We start from the raw sequence: 18,855 nt of genomic DNA, 5'->3' as shown, positions 1-18,855 counted from the left end.
TCCTGCTGATGCTTGCCACCCACATCACCCCGGCAAAGGCACTTTTCTGTCCTGGGCCTCAAGGGGTTGGACTAGGGCTTAGGCCCCTCCAGGTGCTCTCTGATTGCTTGGCCTTCTGTTTGACCCCTGAAATGACACTGACTTTGTCTGCTGTATTCTTTTGCAATTTGTTTAGAGCCTCTTTATTTTAAATTGTTTCATTTTGCATCAGGGTTTTACAGTTGTCATTGTATGGTTTTTGGTAGGACTACCTGACTCTTCTCTCTGACATTCTACCTAGCTCAGACACTTTGGGTATTTTCTTTACCCATCCAGAGGTAGTTTGTGACTTGATTAATTATGAAGCCCCTGTAGCAGTCAAAGAACTTATTTCACAGGCCCAGAATGACTATGACTGTGGTGGCTAGCCTCCAAGGGGCTAACAGACTCTTTACTTGTGACTACATTCCAAGAATGCAACAGGTCAAGGATCTGTGACTAATAGGGGAGAAGGAAGGTGTCAGTCTTCTAACTGATGTGGCCCTGGACTTGCAGGCCCTGAGCCCAGCCTTCTGTCCCACCTACACCTTTAGAAATGGGGGCCACTGAACCCTGAGGAAGGATCCCTGGTGGTGCATCATCTGTGTTCTACATTCAGGCTGAGCAGGAGAATATTTTGGGCTGTGTGTTTGAAACCCCTGCTCTGTATGACTGCCTCTCAGGGAGCTGCCTTTGTAAGAATCAAGCCTTCTTTGGTCACAAACTTGGGCCTCATTTGTCCCTCAGTGGGCAGAGAGCAGTGTGACACTGCCCTGCTTGTCTGACTGTCCCAAGGGAACACCTGAATTTAGTGGCAGATGCATTTGACCCCATTTCTCTTTTATCATCAGTTTGGGGCAGAATTCAGTGGGGATAGGAGGGTTGAAACTACTGAACAGAAATAAGACACAGCCCTGGGGTCTTCACATTGGAGTTTGGGGTAGCAAATAGCATGTCCCACATGAAAGGTACCCCAATAGCTGAGCAACTGCGGGGATGGGAAAAAGTAAAAACCAGGGAGACAAAAGATCTATTATTTATGAACCTTTTACCCAAGGCCTAGACAAAATCTTTGGTCATACGTAGCATTAAACGGCATGACAGAAGGTGGGTACTTTTGGTTTACTTTGAAAGAAGTTTAATTTTGATATTACTGTACAAATGATTGCACATTGAACATGATTTTATAGCAGGCTTGTTTCCATTTCAATTGTTAAATTACATAAGATTTATAAGAAACCAACTGTATAAATACAAAAACGAGCCAGCAGAGAAACCACTGCCATGAAGGCAAATTGTTGGCCAATGGTCCCACTTCCCACTGCGGGGCCTTTGCACAAGAGGTGCCCCAGATATGGAATGTGCTCTCCCCCTCCGACTCCCTGCCTGCCTTCAAAGCACAGCTCAGGTGCTGCTTCCTGAACCCCCTCCCCCATCTCACCCAGCACCGCCTCCTTGAAATTATTTTACACATATTTCCTATATACTCATGTACATACATTCTACCCACCAGATGTAAACTCCATGGAGATAAAGGAAAAAAAATTTTTAATTACCTTAATAAAAGCTTACTGAAGGTAATTCTGTTTGCATAAACTGAAAGGTATTCTTTTGGCTTCTGGTATCCAAGAGTATTCCAACTATAATGGCCGGTGTGAAATGTGAATTTTATGCTTTATCCTTTGTCCTGCCTCCTCTTCTAGTGAAGCCAAAAGGTGGGCTGGAGAATCCCTCAGTTATGTCAATTTGAGGATATTTGATTATAAGTTTAGCACAGAAGTGAGGAAATGACCCAAAGAGGACATAAAAAGTCCTAGACTTGGATTCAGAAGACCTGAGTTTGAGTCCTCAATACGAGTTACACAACTACAATTAAGTCATTTAACCCCTTTGACCTACCCTTTCCTCCTCTGTAATATGGGTATAATATTATCCATTTTTATAAAGAAAGCACTTTAAAAGTATAGCTGTCATGATAAAAATGAACTTTGCTATGGAGGAAAACCCTAAGCTGGAGCTGAGGCAAAGGAAAAGTACTAGCTGTTTATCTCAGCAAAGCAGATACACTTTCTAAGCCCAAGGAGAGACTGAGCTCAAAAAGGTTAAATCCAGGTTAGACTTGAGAATGGTATAAGCAAAAAACCAAAACAAAACCAGAATAGGAGGCCAAAGCTGGAAGGGCTTGGCCCTGGAATCATTTAGCGATGAGGGAACACATCCACAAGCAGGCACAATGAGTTCATAGGAAAAATGGAGTAAAACTCCAGGCCCCTGGCTTACAGAGCAACACATCAGCTTTACAGGGCTGCTGCCTCTCATCTGTTTGTCATTGTTTGTCAAGGTAGAACTAACTGCTCTTCGTGAAATGCATGGCAAATTTAAGTATGAAATGAACCACAACTTTTGGCTTTCAAGAACTGACTTCAGTATTTTTTGGTAATACAAAAAAAACCAAAACAAACAGACTCAAGTATTTGGCTACAAATGTCGATAAAAGGAGAATGCAATAGAGACTAAGTCAGTGGAATCCTAAGCCTCAACTCCAGCTGCTGCCACCTTCCTTTTTAATCCAACTGAAATTAAGTTAGGCGATATAACAAACATATTAGCACAAACGGAGGGAATCAGACATTTCTGAACCTGTTTGCCAAAAAAGAAACCTGTTACTGGAAGTTTAGAAGCTTTCTGCAATAACAATCCAATTGCTTAATGTTTTTGTTGTTGCTGTCCAGTGGTGACCCCATTTGGGGTTTTCTTGGCAAAGATCCTAGAGTGGTTTGCCATTTTCTTTTCCAGCTCATGTGACAGATGAGGAAACTGAGGCAAACAGGGTTAAGTGACTCACCCAGGGTCACATAGCTAGTAAGTGCCTGAGGCTGGATTTGAATATAGGAGCCTTCCTGATTCCAATCCCCATGCTCTGTACACGGCACTACCTAGCTGCCCAACTGCTTAGTGAGGTAGAACTTAATTACTCATTTAGTCCTTCAGTAATTTGGAATGTGACTAGCCTGGAAACACATTAGATGCTGCTGCTGGCTGCATGAATTATAGAATATAAAGGCGGGTAAATTTTAAAAATACATGCCTAATGTTACCTCCATTAGAGAATCATGAAACTGACTGAGAAGTATGTGGGTTTTTCTATATACTGCTAACAGTCTTATTTGTTAATAATGAAAATTACTCAGATGTAAACAAAGCAGATGCATAGCAAAGGTAATCGGAGGTGTTGAGGTATTCATGAAAGGTGCTAAACACACACCAGGACATACTATGCAAATGAGTGTGTTAGAATCAGCTTGTGGAGTAAGGGCACGTCAATAATTTTATTCTACCAGAATTGCCTGTGATGATTACTGTTAGAAACGATGTCTTCACCATCAGCCCTCCCACTTCCGTAAGTTCTCAGACCTATGAAATTGGGTCATCTGTTTTAATGACAGTCCTCATAAGTAAATGACTGGATTCCCCAAACTGCCCCGCTCGGGAGGCAAGCCCACAAAGAGGGCCTAGGTCCAGAATGGCTGTGTGACCCCAGACAAATTGCTAAACCTCCAATGCTTTAGAGAGCTCTCTAGTCTGAGTCCAAGAGAAAGTGCTGAGCTGCATGGGTAGAGGAGAGTTTCTTCCCCCAGGGATTTCCCATAAAAATGAAATCACAGGTCCAGCCTCTATCCTTGTATCTTTCAATGTGCCCCACTCTGAGAAACACTTCCCAAGAATCTCTAAAGTGAATTCCAGTAAAGGCAGGGTTGGAGTAAGTTGAAACATTTTATGAAGACACTTAACAAGCAAATCTAAAATCTGTTTAAAAACCCTTCTGTCTGCTCAAAAGCAGAGTTAGAAGTAAGGACATTTGTGAGGGGTTAAAAGTCAACTGCTTAAAAGCCTGTACTATGCCAAACTACTGCATGTTTACCCTTTGTTCTGCTTTGCCAAAGAACAAATATATAGACAAAGGCTGAAAAGCAAAAGGATATATTGCATTTAATTATTTAAAATAAAAAAATGTGTTGTCCTGAGATAAGGAAAGTGCCATTACAATTTTTCTTACGATGAAATTTACTGTAATGGGATTTGACCTGAATCAGTAATGGCAAAGATCATATTAAAATTTGCAAGGGAAAAAACACTCAATCTGATGGAAGTAATTCTCTTCACAGGGAGAAAAATTCCAATTATGGATACCCAAGTAGAAGGAAAATGCAAAAAGTTTGAAAGACTGGGTTGGGAGAGAGATAGTAAAAGCTAAACCGAACTGTGCAAAACACAATTTCAGGAACGAGTCCTAAGAAAGCAAAGTGTTGTCACTCATATATTGTCAGGGAAGTGATGCTCTTTTAGTGAAGTTAACAAAGGGGCAAAAGAAGAACCAAAGGGATGAAATGCAAGAGAAAATACCAATAGCAATATTAAGTGTTTTGGGTAGTTTTAAGAGATAACATTTAGGGCGGCTAGGTGGCACAATGAGTAAGGCGCCGGCTCCGGAGTCAGGAGGACCTGAGTTCGGTTCCAGCCTCAGATACTTAACACAAAAAAACTAGCTGTGTAACCTTGAGCAAGTTACTTAAACCCAATTGCCCTCCAAAAGGCAAAAAAAAAAATCTAACATTTAGACATGTTCCTTCCACGTTTTCACACAATTTAAGGGTAATAATTTACTTGAGATTGAGAATTGGTCCCAGACCTTGTAATTAAAAAATATACATAAAAAAAAATGTAAAAACCATTTCCAATAAATCAATAATATGAAGGATAATTTACACAAAAAAATGATAAAATGTACTTAACCTAAGTAACGATCACAGTGAAGCATATTAACTACACACACATAAGTGCTTTTGGGTATTTAACAACTTTTTCTCCTTTTTCTCTTCACCTCCAAATACTTTCTATATTGAATGTGATTTATTGGCAGTTTATTAGAAAGCTTTTGTTTAGTTTTCATTTTCTTGAAGGCAGCATTCCAAACATTTGAGGCCATGGTAGGGAAAAAAAATGGAACTAGATTGGTGCCAGGTCACTGCCCCACCCCCCAACTCTTTTGTACGCTTTTAAATGTCAACCAAACAGGCTTTTACTGTAAAATATGAAAGCAGAGAAATTGAAGGGGAAAAAAAGACAAAATTGGGATAAAGGAACAGCTAGTTGGCTCAGCGGATAGATCACTGGCCCTGGAGTCAGGAGGACCCGAGTTCAAATCCAACCTCAGATACTTGATATTTTCTAGCTGTGTGACCTTGGACAAGTTACTTAAGCCCAATTTTCTTGCCTTCCCCCCTCCAAAAAAAAAGAAACTGGGATAAAGTAATCATATAAGCCTAATGTAGTAAAAAGAGACATTTTCCAAGACAGTTATGGAATCCCCATATTAGATTCATTTAATAGGTCCCTGAAGGTAATTCAGAGATCTTTGCCCTCCCCTAATAACTCAAAAATCAGTTTGAGACCTGGCTGAAACCCTTTCATCTCCAGTTCTCACCAAGCAGGTATGTGTATTTTCCACCTTGTTTAATTTAGGGATCATTTCTTTATTCATGCTAAGTGAAAGGGGGACCAAGAGAAAAATCATGGAAAGGTAAAGTCAGAGTGGCTTATAGGGGAAAGATCAAAAGTAAAAAAGGAGGTTTTGTAAAAGCTGAGGGGAAAAAAAATCATCAAAGATTGTTACAAGAATAGGAAAACCAAAGCAGAGTAGATGAATCAGTGGTTGTTCCATGATATCCCAGAAAGGCTGATCCCTTTGGCCTTAACAGTCTAGTCTAATTATTGCTGCCCTTTTCTCTCTCCTTACTCATGAAATGCCTTCTAGAGTTATGAACTGGCCAGATCAGACTACGTCCTACCTGGAACTCTGCCTCCTCCAGAAATTCTCAAAGGCAAAAACTATCAACACCTTAAAAAAAACTGACTTTTATTGCCTTTTCCCCCAAATCCTGATATTTCTTTTTCCTTTCTACACAAACATATACATCCCTTCTGACACTATACATCTATCTTGGCAGTGAAATGAAGTGGCAACTTAGAACCCAGACACAGAGGCTCAGATAAAATGGGCTAGGGGGGCAGGAATCCTAATTTTAAATAAACAAACCCAAGGACCCTGCTCTGTCACAGCTTCCAGAGTCCTACAGGTACCTTTAAGGCTCAAGAAGCAAAAATAATGCCTAGATTTAGCCCAGGGGTGGGGAACCTGTGGCCTCGAGGCCACATGTGGCCCTCTAGGTCCTCAAAGGCCACATGTAACCCTAAGGTCACAGGTTCCCCACTCTTTATTCAGCCTCTTCTGTAAATTGATATGGAAAAAACGGATCCGTGCCAAGCAGACAGGAAACAAGAGTCTTCAATGGATCCTTTAGAACATACACATCCCATTTAAGTCACCTTAGCAGCAAGCCTAGGCCAGAGCCTTAGACTACCCCAGGAAAGCTTCACTGCCAGATAAAAAGAGAATTCATTGGTGTTATTTCAGTTGCCTCGAAGTTCTACTGGTCCACAATCACAAAAGATCCTTGGATCATTATTAAGAGCTGTGGATCTCCACATATGAGACTTCTCTGTTACAGAGAAAGAAAAGACTGCCATGCTTCCTAACATCTATTGGGCTTGGTATCAGATGCTGCAGTCCCAGTATCCTCTTGCCCATCAAGGTGAGTGAAAGCTGAATGTAGCTCAAGAATCTCCTTCCTCCAATACCAAACCTCCCTGATCAAGGGCATGAGGCAGAGCGAGGCTGAGTGTCTCAGCTGTATAACTTCACAGGTTGGGTTATGGCTTCTCTTGGATAGCTGGTTGTGAGAAGGAAGGTGTGAAAACACAACACAATAACAGCCTCACAGATCATGGAAGCAGGCTCAAGATGGGGCCAGGACAGCCCGAGCATCAGTTCTCTGGTTCTTCAGGCCCGGAGTGGCATCATGGTCCCACCTGCACCCCAATCATGGGTACCACGTCTTCTATCCATAGCAGGTCTAAGGGGGCAGAGGCTCTAGCTTGTCGACGGTGAATTCGGCGCAGCCGCAGAAGGTACAGAAGGATAGCCAGGAGCACCACCAGGATGCAGGCAAAGAAAAGATAGTGGTTGTACACAAAGGAGAGGCGCAACCAGCCGCTGTGGACCTGCCGGACACCCTCCTGTCGGAGATCCCTAGGGAAGCAACAGGAGGTTGGGGAAAGTTATAGGTAGGTAGCTTCCTAAAGGTAAGAAACTATCTTAGGTTAAACAGACTATTAGGCCTCCACTGGAATCACCCAAGGCCTTTGGGCTGCTGGGGCTGCTGAGATCCAGTGACCAGATGTGCTGGCGGATTCCTCAAGTACTTCCTGACAAGTCACCCATTTCAGGCTGAAATGACAGTGCCGTCCTTCTGGCTCTGCTGGGCTCCTCCTTTTCCTTAAGAGGAGCTGCAAAGGAAGCCTCTCCTAACCAGCCCCTTCTGCCTAATTAGGCCAGACAGCAGAGTTGGATGGATGACCCTGTGCTCACAGTCGCCCAAGTTTAGGAAGCAGAGAGTGATTTAAACCCCACTACACGTGTCCTGCTTTACCTGAGTGGTAGGAAACGTGTTTTATACAAAATGGCTCCTAGGGTCCACTGAACCTCCCGGTCATACACCAACTGGGCTGTTCGCAGGTTTGGGTAATCATACGGGAAGTGGAATCCTTCATGGAGGACTTGGTACATCCAGGCTGACTTAAAACACTGATATCTGCAAAGAGAACAGACCTACACTTCAAATGCCCCTTTGCACCCCAAGCCAGAGAAAAGTGCCCCCCTCCCCTGCTTAGCTTTCTTATCTCTGAATGGAGCACCATCGGAATGGCTTTCTCACTGCCACACACTCCCCCAGTGCTGCCACCACCACCAAGGGTTTCATCTTCATTTCCCTCCCACTAGCTCAGAATTCCTTTTGAGGAGTTCAGGGATCCCTGAGTCTCCGAGCATTTGCTCACTATAATAGCCCTTCACATCTTCCAAATCAATGAAACCCCACCTTCCACCAATAACCCTCCTGCATGTGGTGATGTTTAAAGAGATTCCTTACTTAAGTCTGTGCTGGTCGGCATGTGATGAGAAGAGACCATTCTTGAATCTCTGAGTCAGCACTGGCCATGCCATACTGCAGTAGTCCTGGGATGAAAACATAGAGAGGATGTATGACATAAACCAGGAAGGATAAACACTAAAAGGGGAATTTACAATTTATCCCATTCATACTGACTAGGCTAACAAAAGAAGATGCGGTACAATGAGGTGGGAAAAGCCCAGGGTTTAGAAGGAGGAGACCTAGGTGGGATCCCCAGACCTGCCCCCTCCTCCCTGGGACTCTTACCAAGTAATCTGACTTCTCAGCTTCCTTTCCAGGAGAAAGAAGACAACAATGTCTACCTGAACTACCACACGGAGCTGATAGGAGGGAAAACACTTTGTAAACCTTACAATGTTGGGTTAAGACATCATGTACGCCGCATCTTTTAAACTCAGAAACAGAAACAGACCTAACTATGGGGAATGGAAGAAGAGGGCAGAGGAAGGGAATAAACATTTACATAGCACCTACTATGTGCCAGGCACTATGATAAGTGCTTTTCACAAATAATACCTCATTAGAGTCTCACAACCACACTGTGAGGTAGGGACTTTTATTGCTGAGTAAACTAAGGCAGACAGAGATTAAGTGACTTGTCCAGGGTCAGACAGCTAGTAAACATCTGAGAGGCAGGCTTTGAACTCAAGTATTCTTGGCTCTAGGCCCAGTGCTCTATCTATTACACCACCAACTTCCTCTGAAAAAGGAGTCATGCAAGTAGAAAGTACTAAAGTTTTTAACTTTAAAACCCCATGTTTTTAAAGAGGGAAAAGATCCAGCTCCTTCATTTCCATGTTTTCAAATGGGGCAGATTCATTTCTCCATTGAACTACCTAGAACCCATCCCATAATAATGACAGGAGAATGTGATCTCCCATCTAGAGGCCTCGCCCATGCTTTTCTCTCCATCGCTGCAGAGTTAGGCTGAAGACCCCTCTATGCCAGAATGGCACTGGCTTAGGTCTGGAAGCAGCAAAAGGACTCCATAGTGAGGTTCCTTCTACATGTAACATTCTCAAACAAGGCTAGCCTTCTCCATGAATACACAGAATAGTAATCTTTGGGCTGTCCAATTGCTGCACCTTTAAGATAAAAAAAAAAAAAGATCCTCTGATCCAAATTCTATCATCGTTCATCACTGTGCTCAAATCATGACCCCCTCTAGTTACTGGTTAAATTACTCTTTCTGCAAAATAACACACAAGTATCATAGCTAGAAAGAGCAACATGTCAAGCCATTAGTAGCTGATCAAGTAATAATTTATCAGTATTAGGAGAGAAGGGTGGTATCCTAGAAAAAGCACTGGATCGGTCCAAAGGCCCGACACATACCAGCTGCATGCTCTCAGCACACAGCTTAACACATGCATGCTGGACTGAGGAGAGTCTTGCAGACTGTACCACGGCCACAAGGGAGAATTCTAAGAAAGCTGGGGCCTTTTTAAAGCTCAGGCCATTGGAAAAGAATCTGGCCTTGCCCACATGACTCTATATGCAAATACGAATCACAGATGAGAATACTCAATGAGTAGGAACATCAGAAGTGACGCTTTCTGAAGTTCAGGGAGCAGGCCCCCACTCAGACCCTCTTCTGATGTCTCACCACGACATGGAGGTAACAAGGCGTCACAAAGGCAAAGCCCCAGGGCAGGATCAGCTCAGGCCCCTCCATCAAGCTGGAGAGGCTCTGACTGTGAGCCTGGCAGAGCCCCCAGGTCTGCTGTCTACAGACCACCAAGCCTCATTTCGATGGCTCCAAGGTGGGGAGTTTTGTGGCCACAGGAATTCTCAGGTCAACACTGTAGACGGGACAGAATCTGCATCAATGGAGCAGGGCTACAAGGCCAAGAAAATCCCATTTCCCTGAAGTTTTTAAGAGGAACCAAAAGAACTTAAAATCTGGATGGTAAAGTTACAAGTTGTGGGAACAAGCCAGCAATACAGATCTTCTAATTGCCTATTGTTGTTCAGTGAATTTTCAGTTGTGTCTGACTATTCATGACACAATCTGGGATTTTCCTGGAGTGGTTTCCCATTTCCTTCTCCAGCTCACTTGACAGATAAGGAAACTGAGGAAAATAGGGTTAAGTGACTTGCCCAGGATCACAGTTAGTGAGTGCATTTGAACTCAGGACTTCCTGACTCCAGGCCCAGAGCTCAATCCACTGCCCACCTAGTTGGCTTTCCAATTGCCTACCATGTGCAAAATATGGTGATAGAGCATAGGTCTAAAGTTGGAAAGAGCCTCAGAGCCATCTAGTCCAATCACCTTGTTTTGCAGATAAGGAAACTGAGGTTCAGGAAGGGTATGTGAGAGAAAGTGGCAGAAGTAGCATTTGAACCCAGGTACTCTGATTCAAGATCCCAGTGTTCTCTTATGCACTGCTGCCCCCTTTGATAAAGAAAAAAAGCTCTCAGTTTTATCATGTCTATGGAATTTTTTTCTTCTAAACTGTATCTTTTTCTCCCATAATTTTCAAGATGTCTTCTTCTTTGGGGTTTACTAATATTTTGATTTCATATATATATATTTTTAGATTTTTCTTTTTGCTTTTTGGAGGGGGAAGGGCAAGGCAATTGGGGTTAAGTGACTTGCCCAAGGTCACATGGCTAGTTTTGTGTTAAGTGTGTGAGGCCACATTTGAACTCGGGTCCTCCTGACTCCAGGGCCAGTGCTCTATTCACTGTGCCACCTAGCCTCCCCATTAATTTCATATTAATTAATCACATGATCAGTTCTTTAATGCTTTCTTGTTCTATTTTGTTAAATGCCTTTTCAGAAATGTAATTTTTCCTCTGAGAATTTCCTTTTCCAGATCTGAAACATTTTTGTATACTGAATAAATGTCTTCCTTCTCTTTTCATAGCTACCATTTCAGATGATGTGACCCATTCATCATTCAAGGCACTGTTACGGAGTCTCCATTTAGTACTGTATATTTTGTTTGTGTCCTTGTATTAATGCCTTGTTTTTGTCTTATGGTCTATCAAGGACATTTAATGTTTTTATCTTCTTGCATTTATGACTTCTTGTGCCTTGGCATATGAATGAATGAATGGATGAATATGCATTTATCAAACAGTTACCATATGGCAAGCACTGTTCTAAGTCCAGGAAACACAACTAGAAAGGTGGGCCAGACCCTATTATCAGAAAGCTCACAAAGACAACAAAAGACAGTTTGGCTAAAATTTAGGTTGACAGAAAGACCTGTTGGGCTTTAGGGTACAGGACAAGGTAGAAAGCCACGTCCAGGAGCCCTTAGAGGTCAGAGAGTAACACCTCGGCCTGGAGGGTGCACAGACAACAGAGAGAGTGGGGCTAAACTGTCCTCCATCTTAGCAAAAGAATCGTACTTGATGACTTCCTGCTCATCCAAGAAGAGTGAGCAGCCATGTCAATAAAAAACAGCTGGAGAGGCTCAGCCCACAACACTAAGGGGGTGGGGGGAGTTAGAGAGAGCAAGTCTGAGGGTCAGAGTGGAACAAGAGGTCTGGGTTTCTTGCCAAGGAGCTGAGGGGAGGGGATTTAACTTCCAGTCAAGAAGAGGACAGGGGCACTGGCAGGAAGGCTGAGGAAAGGTGCAGCAAGTCTCCTGCTGGGTCTTCCAGTACCCACTGAGGTCTGGCCAGCAGGTAAGCTGGGGCTTCTTTTTGGTAATGACAACATCACATGCTAAGAAATATGTATATTCCTTAATATTCTTATGCCAAAGATGTGTTAAGTCTTTCAAATCTAATTTTTCAGTTGTCTCTTCCACTTTCTTTCACCTTTCTGTTAATATGAGTTAACATTTCTCCAACTCTGAAAGAGATAAAATCTCCTATAATCATTGCATTACTAGCCAAATCTTTTTGCAGTTTAGTTTTTCCTTTAAGAATCTAGAAACTATGCCATTTGATGCATACAGATTTAATAATATTGCTTCCTTATCTGTGAAGCCTGTAAGTATGTCTCAACTTATCTCTCCTGACTTGTGAATTTTTATTGTCACTATTTCTGAAATGAAATCAACTCTACATAAAGATACAGGAGGCTTATTCCTTGTCCTCAAATTTCTTTTATCTATTGTGAGAGATAAGACATGTATACAAATAACTCTAACATAATTTGGAAATGTTAAAAATGTAAGAGGTGTATAAAGAAAATACAAGTAGAGTTCCGAGGAAGGAGAGAACATATCCAGAGGGAAGATGGAGAGTAGTCTGGGAAGGCTTACAGGAGATGAATTTCCCCAAGCAGAAAGTGGGGGTGCAGGGAGAGGAGGTGGCAGCCAGGAGTCTCTGTACATAGGGCACACAGAAGTTGCAAATAAACTTCGATCATGTACCTGAGCAGCCTTGGCAAAGGTTGGCCCATGGTAGCGACCACCGATGCGCAATACATCTTCCGTACAGTAAAAGAACTCTGAGAACCCATAGAACTCGCTGTTGTTGAAGTCAATGGGGGACTGGTAGATGCCATTCAGAGAGGCCTGGCTGGTGTTGGCCCTCGAGAGCAGCGGCTGCACCATCTCCCCGCACGTGAGCCAGTCTCCTCTGCCTCTGATGTGCAGGACATGGTTGTTCCTCTCCACCACATCCTGGAGGCCCACGGGCAAGCAAGGATCCAGGAAGGGAGTTTCTGGAGTCAAACCTGTCTGCTGGCCCAGCAACCTGCCACAATAATAGGAGTCATGATAACACCACTTCTGTGTTTCTCTAAATGTCCTACACCAAGAAACACAACGGATTTAACAAACACATCTAGTTATTTTTCTGTGAAGCTGATTAAAGTAATGATAATAACAGTTCATGCATGAACTGTAAGTACTTACAGAGATGGCCTCCTTTAATCCTCACAAACCCATAAGGTAGGGAAGGCTAATATCACTGTCCCCAGTTTTCAGTTAAAGATATTAAGGTTCAGTGACTCTTCCAGGGTCACAGCCAATAAGCAGCAGAGTTTGGCCTCCACCCGAATGGGTCTGCTCAGTGTTCTTTCCACTCTACCAGTCTGCCTGTCTCTCTGTATTCACGATATTTTTAAAACAAGTGACTATATTAAGCTCAGTTCTTCTTAGATACTGTTTTGAAATACAGAGAATAGCAAAATAATTCATAAAAAGCACTTCCTTCAGAGTACAAAATCCTCTCTGTAGAAACCCTGATTCAAACAGGGCAATGCTGAGAGATGCCTGTTCCATCTACAGACACAGACAGTCACTAAGACAGAAGTAGGGAGCCAAAGGACGAAGGGCTTGGCCACCGTAGGATGCTCTTCTTCCTTCCTAACAGTCAATCAATTCAACAGGCCTTTGTTAAGGGTCTGTCAAGTGCAAGACAGCAGACTAGTACTAGATGTATTACATCCTTGGGCTGCCCAGGATCTAGTTCAGAGTTCAAACCCCAACATAACATTACCGATTTTTGGTAAGGGTTTCATTCAGCACCATATCTTCATAGCGTTGCCGGGCAAAGTTGCCCCCAAAACCCAGAAAGGTGGTGACATAGACTCTATAGACATGCTCCGTATGCTGTACATCACAGCCCAGGTTAAATTCGGCTAGCAGGACTTTGGCAGCTTCTTCCTATAATTCAGTGGGATAGGAAACAGCCAAGCTGGATCACTGATTAATTTATAGGCAAAGACAACATGGGCCAAAAGGACTGGCTCTAAGAGTTACCTTAATCCCTGGGGTTTCTTTCATTCAAACATTATTTTAATTATAGAGACCACCCACCACAAGGCCTTTACAATAAGCCGCTTTTAGGGAATTCCTTTGTGATCCCAAATCAAGAGCAAAGTTGGATTAAGCTGTTTTATTGCACCAGAACAAAAGTTAAGTGATGGGCAGTATACTTTCCATACCACAGCTGCACAAAGCAACAAGCCACACATCCCTCAAGGGACCCTTCAGCCCTCTGGTGCCATCCTGTTATCGATCTCTGACTGCGGGGAACACAGTCCTACCCTTGTCTGTGGAACAGAGGCTAACATTTCCCCTCTTATTTTCTAGGATCTCACATCATTCAGTACTATTTGCATTTCTTATCAATAGGCCCAAAGCCTCCCCTCAAAAGATGTTAGACAGCATGCTATTAAAAGCAGCATTTATACAGTGCTTTACGGTTTACAAAGCACTTTACAAACATTACCTTATTTGGTCTTCACGATACCTTGGGAGTGAGGGACTATTATTATCCCCATTTTATAGATAAGGAAATTGAGGCAAACAGGTTAAGAGACTTGCCCAGAGTCACACAATGTGGTAGTTATCTGAGCCCAGATTTTCCTGACATTGCTCTGGCACTTTATCCACCATGCTACCCAGCTACTCAATGTGCATAAACCATCCAGACTCTGACACACATGGAAACCTGAATTCCCCCCTCTCCCTGTCCCATGGGGAAACATATGTACCTGTTCTGGAGGGAGGAAAGTAGGAGAGGTGGGAACCTCATAAGCAATCTGGAGAGAGGCTCCTCCCATATCTAGGATCCCTACTGTCCTCCTGCGTCCAGGCACTGATTCTTGGGGACCCAGGCCTTCTGTATTTGAAAGAAAAAGAACTATTTTAAAAAGTCCTTAGGAGAGGAAAAAAAACAGCCAACATAATAATTCAATCAGTGTAAAAATAAAACAGGGACCAGAAAGCAAACCCCAAATGTAAGGAAAGAATATGCTCTAAGTGGGTCCGACAGGTTCCATGGGAGATGGAACCACCATCACTAGAGCCTCACTCCCACAGGCCCACTCTAAATGAACACAAAAAACACTTACCATCTTCATGGTCAAATCTTCCCAAAACAAAGTTGATCCCAATCCATGCATAAACACCTGAGTAAGAAACAAAAACCATTCACCTGAATCTCTCCACCTTATACCCAGACATCTGAAGCCTCCACCTTAAAACATTCTCTACTGACAACCTAATGTAAGCTATTTTTTCCTTCAGAAAAACGAATGTGGCATTTCCCTGTGCATAAAGTCAGATGTCACTATCTTAGAGATTTCATGAGAAAAGATGAGAAACTTTGACACCATGCCAATGGGAACTATGTGACATAAACCCAGGAAATTTACTCCTCTTTTCTAACAAATAGAAAAACAATCTGATATTAGCCTATAAATTTAGCCCCAAAGGTAACAGGCCTAACTTAGTGATGGTTGTCATGGAGACACTAACACTGGTGACCTGGCGCTATATGGAACAGGAGTCTTTAACCTGGGATTCTCTCCCCAAAGGAGACCATGAAGAGTTTTCAAGGGATCTGTGAATTTGGATGGGGAAAAATTACATCTTTATTTTCACTAATATTCAACATTTCCTTTAATTTAAAAGAAAATTATTCTGAGTGGGGGTGCATAGGGTTTCACTAGCCTACCAAAGGGACCAAAGACATAAAAAAAAAAAAGGTTCAGAACTCCGGGTGAGGGGAAGATATTAAAAGAAAAAAGGTCAATCACCCCAAAGCAAATTAGGAGAACAGGATCAGACTAACGCACAGTAAATAAGTACTTTCTGCATTCTGACATTTTCCCCTACTTTGATCCAATTGTCCACTTTGCCATTTGATTTGGAAATCAATTATAGTTTCTGAAGCCACATGCTGATTCCAAAATTACCATTAGCTATGAGAAACCCCACTAGGAATAATTGTGTTTAAATACTAAGTACCCTCCTCAAGCATATGGGTTTTAAACAGAAGACTAAAACCAGGAAAAATTCCTGAAATAAAATGCCAACACAGATTCATATAATAACCATGCACAGCATGATAAATAGCACAATCAAGAAAAATTATGCACATTCAGAAAGATAAAAATTATTTATGAAATGGTATTGAACGCAATTCAGATGCTGTGAAATATCTAACTTTTATTAAGACAATGCAGTCATTCAAGTGAAGAGTCAAGTATACATTTAGTTCTAGTACCTTCTTGTTTTCCAGAGATTACTTCGGCTTGAGAGTGTGAAAAGAGGAAGTCAAACTCCAAGGGTAAATCTTTCACTAGATCAGCCAGTATTGCTAACTGCTTCCTACAGGAAAGGCAAGATCCCAAAATTGCACATTAAATAACTTTTCTTGCATCTCAATCACCTAGTCCTATCATTTCAATTTAACCTTTATATTCTCAATGTTTACTTTCTTTTTCTACCTTTTAACTACTGAAAATAAATGTATCTCTAAGGTTAAAAGTCTTCCAATATAACTTCTGCCAATCTTGTCCTAACAGGGGATACAGTAAGGGATTAAGTACAACCATGGCTCTGTGCCACACACAGCATGAGTCTGAATAAGCAGCAGGAAAGTGATGTCTCAATCCTCTGACCTATAAAATAATTATACCTGTTACTAACTATCTTCAAAGAAAGAGTGAAACCAACACATGATGGTATTAAATTCATTTTCAGTGCCTCATACAATAAGCCATGTCACCAAGTCAGAACTACTGAGATTATTTATATCTTCTATGGATAATCTAAAAGTCAGCATTCTTAGATAAAAACATCAACCAATGAGATCCTTCTCATTTTAAATAATACATAGAAGGATCAAAATCCAAGGGTCACTATAACTCTGGTTTCAGTATTTTTTCTTCTAAAATCTTAAGCGATGTTATCAGATAAAGACAACACTAACATTGGCATATAAAACAAAAAATCACAGTAACAGTAGAAGTACTCTGACAAAGGTAAATGCTCTAAAGCGGTGGGGAGAAGTTGAAGAAAACCTGAATACTGAATGTGAGGTCAATACCTTCAGAATCAGAAATTTAGGGTGAGGGTAGGGAAGAGAAAGGAGAGGATAGTGAAGAGAATATACCAAGGGGAGAGAAGTAAAAACAATATATTTACAAAATGTATTTTGGTAAAGGGCTTTTACTATACATATCTCAACAATCTAAACATTATTCGACAGCTAATGCATTATTATAATCAGAGTTAATTTCAAAGTTTACAGTGTATCTTTTTTGCTATTTTTTTGTGAAGACAGAAATAGATCTATAGTCAGGCAGCTAGGTGGTGCAGTGAGTAGACTCCAGTAGCAGCAGCCCTGGAGTCAGGAGGACCTCAGTTCAAATTCGACCTCAGAACACAAAAACTAGTTGTGTGACCTTGGGCAAGTCATTTAACTCCAATTGCCCTCCAAAAAGCAAAAAAAAAATTAGATCTACAAATATTCACTAGGTTCAAGACGGTGTAGCTACCAAAATGTCATTACTTCTTGAATATTTTGTTAACTGTTAAAAAAGAAAAGAAAGGGAAGAAAATGTGGCCAATAATTAAACAAAGCCAATTTATATGTTCTAGATATCAGATGGCTAGAAACACATTATTGGCTCAGGATATAATTGCTACCCTGAGTTTCAGTTAAGAATAGCACTTAAGACTTAAATCTGTATTAGAAGTAACTGTGGTACTGCAGGAGCTGGGAATCCCCAGGGCCAAGCCCTGCCTCCGATACACACTGGTTGTTAAAGCTCCTAATGCTCTGGGGACTAATTCTTGCAGACTGTAACTAGTAGAGAGTGTGCCAAGCTGTACTGGCAGTGGGAATTTCTTCATCTTAGAGCTCCCTATACTAATGCAATCACAGCAATCACAAATCCCTGTCCCTAACAACATCAAATACAATGTTCCATAAATTTCAGTGTTAAATATTATCAACAGAGGAAAGACACCATGAGAGCATAGGGTTAGACAGGTATTCTCCATGGAACTAGACGGCTAGGTGGCTCCACAGTGCAGAGAGCACACAGCCTGGAATCAGGAAGACTCATCTTCCCCAGTTCAAATCTAGCCTCTGACAGTTTCTAGCTGTGTGACCCTGGGCAAGTAGCTTGTCCCTGTTTGTCACAGTTTCCTCATCTGTAAAATAAGCAGGCAAAGGATATGGCAAACCATTCCAGTATCTTTTCCAAGCAAACCCCAAGTGGGGTCATAAAGAATTGGACACAAATAAAAAACAACTGACCCTGAGCTATGCAGAGAATTTGGGAAACAAAGCCATGCAACTACATTATATAATGAGTGGAAGAAGCTCCAAGGGAATTCAGATCCCCTTGCCCAATGCCCTTATCTTACACACAAGACAACAACTAAGGCCCCAACAGCAGCAGTTACCCATGGTAGCACAGTCAGTAAACAGCAGAGCAAGGAGTCAAATGCAGGTCTTGGAGCTCCAGTCTAGTCTCTTACCACCATAGCACATGCATCATGCTCTGCCCTCCACCGGGGTACATATCAGCTAAGCTCCGGGAGGCAAATACCCAGCATATTGACATGGCCTCAGGGCCCGAGGTGCTGAATGAACTCCAGATGTTCTGCAAATATGCAAACCTTCTACAGGGAGGCTGGTGACTTATTAACAGGGCAAAAAAAGGGCTATTCCTTTATAAATCCCCCGTTAATTCACATTTTCATTCAATGTTTCTACTTTAATGCAAAAAAAAATCATTCAAAATGCTACATATATGAATTTAACATCATTGTTCTATACAAACTCAATGAGAAATTCAAAGAAACATAGGAAAATGTATATGAATCTGTGCAGAGCTGCATAAGCAGAATCCAAAGAATAAACAAAATGACTGCAGCTAAGTGAAAATGTCCCTAAAATACCAATAATGGTCTCAGTGAACAGATAATGAAAAAACCCTCCTTCTCAACAGTCAGTCGGAGGACTAAAAAGGTAGAATGTTGCATACATTGTCAGATGAAGTCATTGTAACTAGTTTTCTTTGTTATATTAAGGG

The 18,855-nt window shown here is 41.9% G+C and overlaps 2 protein-coding genes across 3 annotated transcripts in view; both read right to left on the bottom strand.

Annotated features, from left to right (window-relative positions):
* Positions 1 to 18,855, bottom strand: part of CUTC (cutC copper transporter) — a 304,182-nt gene that overhangs the window by 34,498 nt on the left and 250,829 nt on the right. The window lies entirely within an intron of this gene.
* ENTPD7 (ectonucleoside triphosphate diphosphohydrolase 7) overlaps positions 1,134 to 18,855 on the bottom strand; it is a 39,278-nt gene continuing 21,556 nt past the window's right edge. Inside the window, exons 5-12 of the mRNA XM_069067172.1 lie at positions 16,032 to 16,135; positions 14,875 to 14,931; positions 14,515 to 14,642; positions 13,515 to 13,681; positions 12,443 to 12,767; positions 8,067 to 8,152; positions 7,569 to 7,730; positions 1,134 to 7,168 (exon numbers count right to left, since the gene is read on the bottom strand). Of these exons, the coding sequence (XP_068923273.1) occupies positions 6,937 to 7,168; positions 7,569 to 7,730; positions 8,067 to 8,152; positions 12,443 to 12,767; positions 13,515 to 13,681; positions 14,515 to 14,642; positions 14,875 to 14,931; positions 16,032 to 16,135 (1,261 nt within the window). The 3' untranslated portion in view covers positions 1,134 to 6,936. The remainder of the gene's footprint in view (positions 7,169 to 7,568; positions 7,731 to 8,066; positions 8,153 to 12,442; positions 12,768 to 13,514; positions 13,682 to 14,514; positions 14,643 to 14,874; positions 14,932 to 16,031; positions 16,136 to 18,855) is intronic.

The sequence above is a fragment of the Petaurus breviceps genome, unplaced genomic scaffold (genome assembly GCF_028583685.1).
Source record: "Petaurus breviceps papuanus isolate PSGF00001 unplaced genomic scaffold, PetGlider_PUasm1.0 90740, whole genome shotgun sequence".
Taxonomy (NCBI): domain Eukaryota; kingdom Metazoa; phylum Chordata; class Mammalia; order Diprotodontia; family Petauridae; genus Petaurus; species Petaurus breviceps.
The sequence above is the reverse complement of the archived record's forward strand: the minus strand, read 5'-3'. Positions and strand labels throughout refer to the sequence as shown.